Genomic DNA, 10,482 nt, shown 5'->3' on the forward strand with positions numbered 1-10,482 from the left:
TAAAGATACGCTTTCGCCGCGTGAACGTTCCAGCAACTTTAACGTTATTTAATGCCAAGAACCTGCTATTCTTGACACCGTGAAAATATCGTACACGTGAATGTGTCTAGATATAACAATAACGTGGAACGTAACATCAACAACCGTCTGAAACTGACAAGAGAACGGTTATGAGAGTTTCTCGGATATCATATTTGTGAGCTATTGCACCGGTGCGGTGTGACTCTGACAATGAGAATAAAACAATGCTCTTCTCATTTTTCTGAAAAAACAATTTATCAAGCATTTTATCGATACAATACAATCTCTTTCAAATTCTTTCAACAACTCTTCATTATTTCAGACTTGCTTTCAATTTGAAAATTCTAATAAAATTACTAATGCAAAGTTTTTCAATAAAGCACTGAAACAATAAGAAACAATCCTTTACTTGGTAAACGGTTTATTGATAGCACTGTATCAGACAAACATTGCACCACCAGTATAACAATAAGTGGGGATCACGTCCAGAGGCGTGCCAGCAATAATAAGATCAGGTGAACAGGATAGATCGTTCCTTTAATCAGGAATGTACCGCTGGTCATTGTTTCGCTGGTTCTCTTCTGGCTCGATTCAGTCCGACGCTGCAACTTCCGTGACGGCCACTTCTGGGATTTTTCTAACAAAAATAAATCATTTTTTCTGCTATTTCATGATACGATTTCTTACATATGTACGTTATTACAGTAGATTATAGTTATATTGCCATGTGAGCCACTTCCTCTTCACACGGTTTAATTGAATATTAAAATTAAATTCAAAACTAAGTTAAAAAAAATTTACGTCGAATTTTATTATTTTTATTTAGAAGTTTGTTTAGCGTGGAAACAACAAGCGCCAGTAACAAAATTGATAAAAATTAAATATTTGCACTGCTTGAAATAATTAGAGAATCAGCTTCGTAATTCGAATAACATTAATGCAGAATCATAAAAGTACTTTCCTTTCGCAGTTTGTCCGTAGGAATTGTATTTCGTATATTATGAATGAAACGAGTCACGCAATTCGAAACTGGTCGTTGGCGTTGTTTGGTCAACAACGAGAGAAAAAATGTAGCAGTGGAAAAAGTCGAACGGCGTGGCGCGGCGCGGCGTAACAACGGGCTTTATCTGTTCACGACATCGCTTGTTCGTGGCCGTTTCGTTTGTGCTGTTTTGTGGCGCACCGTGTGTCGGAGAACCGGGAAATGTTTTGCGTTATGTAATACCACGGGGGGGTGAGGTCTTTCGATACTGCTCTATAATTCTCGGCGAGCTTGCATTTAAACAAGGGCATGTCGTTTATATTAATTGTTGTTGCGTGTCCGTTTTTTTATGGGTCACTGATTGAATTTTCTTCTCCGTTTTTATGTTACCTGATTTCTTTCCAAGGTTTATAAAGTTTCATTAATGTAATTACTCAGAATCAGAGAATGTTTTATAGTGACTCGCATGTTTACAAACTTTAAGAAAACCATGTAGAAACCATGTTTTGCCCATAACGTCCAAAAGGAGTTGAACCCAAGAATTTGATCGTAGAGACCTCATGCGGGGAAAATGAGAAACTCCGGATGATCGTTGTCTCTCTTGCATGGAGAGACAAGGACAGGGCTCGAATCTAGCAGCCAAGTTGACATAAACAAGTTCAAATCTAACTATTCTTGTCTTGCAATTTCGCCTTCTTAATAAAACCTTATAAATAATGCGTTTTTATAGAAGAGAATTTTTAACATTCATTAACTTTTCAACTATTTGATTAAATATTTGTAATTGAGATTAGAAATATGAAGTATTATAAGGCTATAATGACTAGAAAAATCAGTTGAAAGAGAAAAAGAACATTACATGGTTTTGATATTAACCACCTGTACCTAGAGTAATTTCATATTCTCAGAAAATAAATAAAATGTAAGATCTTCTAGTGGAACCGGGTACCAAGTTCTTGTGGACAAAATTAATCCATTCATCATCCCGCTAACAATAAGTTTCTTACCGTTCCAAACAGTACGCGTCCCGTGACAGGCAAAGAATTACGTTAACCCGGGCAAATGGTGATCCGATAGCATCTATTCCCGTTTCCACGATAATGAATCAATATATCCCGTTATTAATTAAACTTTGACCCTCGATCTCGTCTTGACCCACTACTTTATAAAGGAATGATGAAATGCGAACGGAAAGAAGTACTTTGCGTTTGCAAATATTTTTTTCATAGATATTGTAGTGTCATGAATCATGAAATATTTATTTTTCTGGTTTGCGAAAATGATTCATAAACAAATGAAACTAACATCATTTTGTTAGTGTCAATATTACATTTCGGATAAGACTGAAGGATAAGAGATGACTCTATTGCGAAAAATTTCAATAAAATCTGCTCTTTCGTCGCCGTTCGTGACAAGATTCATCCTCGTTAACTGTTTCGTCTAGTCCTAGTGGAAATGGTTAACAATCGTGGCGAGGAAGCGACAAGAATCGCGGGCGCGTGTCCTGAACGCACGAGACACAAGGGAGGAAACACTTACGACAAAGTGCTGCGTATCCCGAGCTACGGATCGTCCCCTGCGGACAAAGAGCCGGCACACCATCTTCGTAGAGTTCCCTCGGTGTTTTCCGATCGAGGGGTCCGTAATTGCAGACGAGGGTCTCCACGCGATCCCCGAAACCGAGGACGTGCATTGTGCCCGTGACAGTAGCCGTCTCTTCACGACCCGGCGGCGAACCATCTTGCTTAGCCGTGTAAATTGCACGACCGCAGCCGACTTGGCTAATTATCGCCGATGCGAATGCGATATATGAAAGGTTGCTTCGAGCTGTCAAGTTGACGAACCTGCAACAAAGATTAATGAAATTTAACCCTTTCCAGAACTAACTGTTCATTGTTTGACATGCCAAGCATGTCAATATAATTATAATTATATTACTTGACTGTGTAAATTATAATTATACTTAAAAGTCCTGGGCCCCGCGTTTAAATACTTGACAAATTTTCCGATAAATGTCAGATTACGTAAATTTCAAGGCTGAATAATGTCGAAAATATGAAATATATTTTTGCGTTTCTACTGTAATTGGTGTGCTGGGATTAAATTATATGTAGAATTGTGTAGAATACTCTGGAAACATAACATAAATAAGATTTATGTTAAAACAATAAGAAATGCTTTGAAGGAAATATAGTAGGTATTTTTATCCAAACACCAGAGGTTTGTCTACCAACTGTTTTTGGGTTGATAAATTCTTGTTTTTATTAAATATCAACACCAATCTTCTATATAAATGTTCATTCGATCGTTTCTCCTAGTTGAAATCGATCAGTCGTCAAACAGAATAGTTTGAGGTGGGTAAAAGGTATAGAAAAGCGTTAGTTGAATCGAGTGAGAGAGAGGAGGCGGTGTAAACCTACTCCTAAATTCAGAGGCAAGTTAGCAGTGTGTACATACACACACACACACACACACACACACCTCGCGGATCGAACAGTATCCATTGACAAAGCGAATGCCTTGGCACATAACAGTCGTTTCGATCAATTCAACTTTTAGAGTATTACATACATGCTGCGTTGAGAATGACAATACGTGTGGATTTTCTCGCGGACCAACACACGCTGACACGCGAGTTACATCACGTTGAATCACGAGCACTGAAAGGCCTTATGTCTTTCAACTCCCTTTGAACTAGCCCCCTTCACTCTTGATCCCTAGAAGCGTTTATCGTCGAATAAAGAACCGTGAAATTCTATTGAACTCGTTTCTTTAATCGTCTTCGATCCATCGTCGCTGAAAAATTTATACCGCTCTGTTTTTCGAATCTGTGTAAATAATACATAGAAGAGAGCGGTGCAAGATGAAAATTCTGAAAAAAATTGCTTCAAAATATTATGTAATTATTGACAGTATTTTGACAAGTATCATTAGACACTAACAGAATTAATTCAGATTTAGGACATTTCCGACTGTTTGAAAAAAATATCCGAATTGATCATGGCGGTCTCGCCTGTATGTATGTATGTATGTATGTATGATAGCCTTTTGTTGATTGGGTAATGGCAGAAGCAATAAGCCCTTAATAAGTGAGCTCCATGATGGAGGTAAGGTAGGAGAAGTACTATTCGCGACCAATCAATTATGCAGCTCTGCTTCAAGTTCTACTTACTTTGAGGTCGAACTACCGAAATATTTCTTCGAAATTATTGATATGAACAGTTTCGAAGAATTGATTGACAAGACGGCAGATTACGAATATCTAACTCAGGAACAGATCCATTAACTATACTATATATATATATATATATATATATATTAAAAAATAGCATTTCCAGCGGCAGCATAATAGGTAAATCTGGCAGAATTTTTGACTCAATCGTGTTACAAACACATCTTTGATGTGATTTTTCTTTTTCACGTGTTGATCGTGAACGGGTCGGAAAATCTCGGTATTCATCTAATGCTCTCGAGAAAGAAAGAAAGAATGGGATAGGGAAAAGTGGCGAAGCTTTCGGTCAGCCTGAAACTGTGTACAGTGGGCTTACCCGAATTCCGCAGAATCAAAGTCTTCCACCTCGTCGTACCAGGATTGAATATGAAAGTGAATCCTACCGGTGGACGTTGCGTTTCCCACGCTGTTCATATCGAGCACGTGCACGTTTTGCCATACTTGAAATCGTTCTGCAAAGAATATATACATACATACATACATACATACGATTAGTAACATTTAGTTATGTCTTATCGTTAATATTCTCCAGGCAAAATCTCAAGTCTGCAAAAATGGTATCCTTGTTTAATAACTTACTAAATCGGTTTTAATGCAATAAATGATCTTTGATTTACTAATTCATACGTTATTGAATAAAAGTACCATCGTTCAATATCGTTGAATTTCACGATATTGAAATTCCATGTCACACTACAGCACTATGCAAAAGAAATTATGTGATATTATACATATTATTTAAACAAATGAAAATAACTCTTATAATAATTTTTCATCGATAAAAGAAAGTTGGTTATATGAAAATAGGCAAAAGGCAAAAGGCAAAAGGCAAAAGGCAAAAGTTGAAAAACAGTTGTGTTTTTTAAACAAACACTACATGGAAATATAATAAATTATTTCGAAAATATTTTCAAATGGCTTAAACATTTTTAACTTGTCAATTTCTATTTATAAGTTACAATTTTCTTCTTAATTCTTCTTCATCTCCTTAAAATGAATTTTTCATTTATTCAATGTATGTACACAACAATCGATGAGTAACATTCTTTTTGGGCAATAAAAACAATGAGACCCAGCTAAACAACGAAGAAGCCAACAATTATCATCAATTCATCAGTGGCATCAGAGCCACTAGCAAAAACAGGCAATAAACCAAATGGGTCCTTTGCTCGTATCTACTAATATCATCGCTGCGGTTTATAGTAACAAACTGAGAGAAGTTCTGTGGAGAATATTTCATAATCATTTTTTTTTTTCACTTTGTTTTTGAGAAAATCAAGTTTAAATGATTCTATAGAAAGGTCTATTTTTTAAGGATATAATGTTAAAAGAAAAAAATCAACGATTCGTAAAATATTTTATGCAAAAATTAAAAATCTCAATTATTAACTTTCTGAATATTATACCGTAATACTTTTTTTTGCTCCGAATATTTCCGTGAATGAAATTGTATAAAAACATAAATAACAATTACATTAGTAAAAAAAAAATACAAAAGCATTTCTTTCAGCGGTATTTAATTAAGAAATTCTTAAAGGTGTCAATTACTTTGCTATGAAGAAATTTGAAAAATTCTTTGAAAAATCTTTAAATTCAAAAAAAGCAATAGAATCGCTATCTTCTTGCTTGCAGGACATATCGCGGGTTACATACCTTGTGTAAAAAATATCAAGAGAAAAAAGAAAAGGAATTATTGTGTACAGATATCGAATGTTTTTGCAGCGTGAGTGGTGTAACAGTTTCACGTTCGTGTATTGTATTGTAGATATTGAAAAATGATGGATGAGTAAAGAAGATTGAAAAATAGGATATATCGAAGGATGTTACTTGCCAACGTCTCGGCATTGATCTTTCTCAAAGAGGTTGCACTGCAACGCCCATCGCCTAGCGATAAAAGCGAGTTCATCATCCCAAAGCTGTAAAGATAAATATTATGTATCGTCATCCATGAATGCGGATAATTAACCCTATAAGTATGTACTAATGTACTTTAAATTGATCTTTTATTAAAAACAAATTAATTAGGGACTGCAGATCTTTAGTTTTATTTTAAACCTCAACAGAAATGACAAACCCAAGTCTGAATTGATTCTAAATTCTAAACCATTCTACCACCCTCTTATGAGTATACTATTTAATGACTCGATTTCGTTGAATTATACCAGCTCCATCATATATTTTGCTGGTCGTTGAGGGCCTGGATTCCCTCTTTGTTCTTCACCACTAGCCACCGTGTTACGATAAGTATTGTGCCAATAAAGTATCGTATCAATGTCTTTCTGATCTAGATCTAGATCTGCAGAATCAAGGTTTGAACATCTCGTTCCATGATCATCATCCTGAAAAAAAGAGAATTGTATATTAGAATCATAACAGGAGAGGTGAAGATAAATAAAGGAGTTAGAGAAGCAAAAACAAAAGAAAGAGATGGACACACAAGGGAGAAAGGAACAAAGTGAAAGAAGGGATGAAATTAATGAGAAGAAAAAGGAACAACACACTTCTTAATTAACCCCTGAACAGCGGAGCCTGGGTCAATCATAATCCAAACTTACAAACATGTACAAGGATATATTAACCTAAAGTTAAATGTATAATTTATAAACAAAAGGGTTTCATATATTGAAAGAATAATTAAAAAACAAAAAAAAACAGCGTATAATGTAGAAAATGAAAATATTATGAAATACAAAATTCAATTAAAATTGTGGCTCTCTTCACGATCCATCATTTAAGGGTTAATAAATAAGGCATCGAGCAGAAATCTGCTCTAATTTCAACCCTCGTCTCGAATTCATTAATTAGTGTTTTATAGACTGCACTTTAATTTCTACAGAGCTTTTATTTCGATAAAGTCTAACATTTTTCTCGAACTAAATTATCCTATTAGATTTCATACTACCCTTCTGCGTTTAAGCTCCTAATAAGATGTGGATTAATATATTGTAATAACCCTATAATACAGATTTTCTTCTGCTCTCTTAAGAATCATTAGTAATCGAAGTTGGATAATGTCTGAACGTCTGTTTAACAATTTTCTTCTTCAAATTTCTTCTTTTCTTCGACCTGCAAATCTCTAAACTCTAATAAAAATACTCCTTTTACGCTTTACATATGAAGTGCTATCGGATTTAATGGAAAGCTCCTCGAGGCAGCCACTTTCTTCAAACACACCTTTGACATGCTGTTTCATCGAATTCGCTTTGATGCGCAACAGAGGAAGTGGTCCTTTCTTCCTTTTTTTTTTTCTTCTTTTTTTAGCTGTCAATAAATTTTTCAAAAGCTGCCAATGAAATCTCCTTCTTCCTCCTTTTGCCTCAATTTTCATCTCTGTTTGATTGTTTTGCCTAGCAGAGAGGCACAGATTCAATCCTTTTGTTCTCTTCTCAAATTGATGTTTGAATACTACTTCCAATTTAAAATTGATTAAAAAATGCGTAGTGCATTTTTAGACGTCTTACACTATTACCGTTAAAATTCCTCAAACTTTTATCAATAAACAACCACAATGGTTTTTGAAATATACTTTTGAAAAATTTTGACTTTAATAATTAAATGTTTTTATTCTACTCGTTCCACATACTTAGAATTCCATTCAGAGAGTTCTGAAGAGAGAGTTTTGAAAATAGATTTCCGAAAACGCGTTGATCATTTCATTAGCCCGGTATTCAGAAAATAATTGGATCGAACGTTACAGGGAATTTCAAATGGTAGCGGGTAGTTGAGAATTACAGAGAAATTAATGATAACGACAGGGTACGATTGACCTAATGGCATTTAATCGAAAGGTTTCTTCTCGCCTGGCTCTTGCATTAACGTTGATCGAGTGTATAAAACAAAGCTACCCGATGCACGTCAATCACAAGATCCGCTTTACCGATTCCGAATATGTATTCCTCTGGTGCTTCTATTTTTATACTGTTATTTTTTTTTTTTTTTTTCCATTTGAACTCTATATCCCTCACTCTTTTCCTATCGACATTTAAAACGTTCGACAGTACTGCCAGATTATTCAAAATCGATGAAACCTATATGTACAGGAAATTAATGAATTCCATTTCTTCCCTAATTAATGCGTTGAATGCCAGCGTACATTTATCAAGACTCACAATCGTAATTCCAGTAATTTTAATCATTTTGGTATAGATATTATTTTTCTAATATTTAATCGTTTCTATTATGAATAATTAATAAAAAAAAAAAAACGGTCAGTTTCGTTTTATTAAATGCAAAAGTACATATCTCAGGAAAGAAATCCATGAAACAAGAAGGGGTTAACCCGTTACCTTTACAATCACCGAGGCATAATAATAATGTTCCCAGATGTTCCCTCAACAAAAGCCCAACATATCCGAAGCGAAAGTGAAATATTAACGTCTCTCTGTCCTCAGCCCCTTGTAGCCACGTTTAATAATTGTTGGATAAAGCAGTGAAGCGTTACGTACCGGAAATTGGCACATGGTGTGATTTGCGCAAATGTGGCAGTAACGAGTGGCATCGTGACGGAGGATCGGTGATATTGTCCCTCGCAGCATGCAATCGCAGCAGCCCGTTAAGAACAATAAGAGGCAGAACGGGATACGAGCTGTCATTTCGACGGTGGAGCTTTCAACGACCGAAAATCCGCCGCGACATTTTATCTTTTGCGTTTCACTGCTGTCGCATGTCGGGTGGGTAATCTCGCCGCTACCTTCACCTCGGGCCAATGTTTTCCGAATCGATTTTCCAATGAAACAGCGACAGGCCCGCGTGCGACCAAGGATAATATTTTTCCAATCTGGTAACGTAGAAGGAAGAAAAAGAACTACCCTCAATTAATAAAGATTTCTTCCTGAGGGGTTGTTCAATCATTTCAATCATTTCAATTTTTCAAGTTTTATTTCAAGTTACTTGAAATTATTTGGAAGAAACTTTTCTTGGATATTGAACAATAGAGCCTGGGTCAATCGTAATCCAAACTTACAAAACATATTCTAATACCTATGAAGCAGAAAATTAAATCTCCATGGTCTGCCGTTCGAGATTTAAAACAACTAGGTATTCAAATTTAATCTGACAATGAGTATATGTACAATATAAATTGAAATTGTCAGATTAATTTTCTTTAACAATTAATTCCCTCGAAAAATAGTAATAATATTTCCTGTTGTAAAATATAAATCCTTTTTGATAATAAAATTCTGTCAAAAAGAGGTGAAACAGGATATGTCATTTTCGTGTTATTTAATACATTAATTTTTCTATTTTCTACTTAATTACATACATATAAAACTTGGCATATTTTACAGAATCTTTTTAAAATTTATTAACAATGTAATATATGTATATCGTCGTCAGGGGGTATACCCCCCAGCAGTGGGGATGAGTTCTTTGAAATTATTCTACAGACCTTTTTCGCAATTATGAAACGCGTTTAACAACGATTCACACCTTCCTACCTTTATTGCGACGTAACAGTAAATTTAAATCATTCTAATCACAGTTTTCAATGTTTTGTAAATTATAATACCAATTACAAAACACCTACCAGTCTTCTCTAACTGTTCTTTTCAACTTGGCAAAAACAGAAACTCTGCCTTTCCAGCGTAAAATCTTCTACATACTCCTTTCGCCGCTATTCCCTGAGAAAAGGACCGAAAACGGGGCTCGTGGAAAATATAAAATTTCGGTTACTTCGGTTACTTCTTTCCGAAGTGTTCTTTTGTGCTCTGCCGTTCTCATTTCGAGGAAACCGCGAGCGGTCGCAAAGCGGGAAGAACATAGCCGAGATAGAACTCGGCTAGCTTCACCATCTCGAAAACTTTCTGCCTCCCACGCGTATTGAAACAGTAATGATACGAGAGAAGGAAGGGGTGTCGGCAGGATAACGAAATGAAAACACGTGCTGAACATCTGAGAATCGTCCAACTCGCTCGAGTTACGTTTCCGCCGAGGGAACGATAGGATACGACCAGATACGACCAGATACGTCTGATTTGAAATAAAAATTAAATAGAAGGCAATTGGCTATTTATACATATATGTATAATAAATAAATGCTCCGGTATATGCCCAAATTCTGCTATCATAGTTTTTAACAAAGTTAGTAGTAAACAATGCTCTTTTAGGTTTCTATTTATATTTATCGTTAGTTATATTATCTGAACCAAAAGCAAAGTTATTTAAGCAAAATATGAACCAAACTCAATTCCTTCGTGTCTTTCTATGTAGAATATCTAAAATCTAAACCCTTTGACACGCACGATCT

General features: G+C 35.4%; 1 protein-coding gene across 1 annotated transcript; it reads right to left on the reverse strand.

Annotated features, from left to right (window-relative positions):
* Window positions 1-439: 439 nt before the first annotated feature.
* Window positions 440-8,827, reverse strand: LOC114873105 (venom allergen 3-like). Its single transcript, XM_029181047.2, has 6 exons — window positions 8,681-8,827; window positions 6,398-6,574; window positions 6,067-6,151; window positions 4,552-4,687; window positions 2,543-2,847; window positions 440-658 (listed from the first exon to the last, which is right to left on the reverse strand). The coding sequence occupies exons 1-6, from the start codon at window positions 8,825-8,827 to the stop codon at window positions 501-503; spliced, it is 1,008 nt and encodes a 335-aa protein (XP_029036880.2). The 3' UTR covers window positions 440-500.
* Window positions 8,828-10,482: the final 1,655 nt, after the last annotated feature.

The sequence above is a fragment of the Osmia bicornis genome, chromosome 6, assembly GCF_907164935.1.
Source record: "Osmia bicornis bicornis chromosome 6, iOsmBic2.1, whole genome shotgun sequence".
NCBI classification, from domain to species: domain Eukaryota; kingdom Metazoa; phylum Arthropoda; class Insecta; order Hymenoptera; family Megachilidae; genus Osmia; species Osmia bicornis.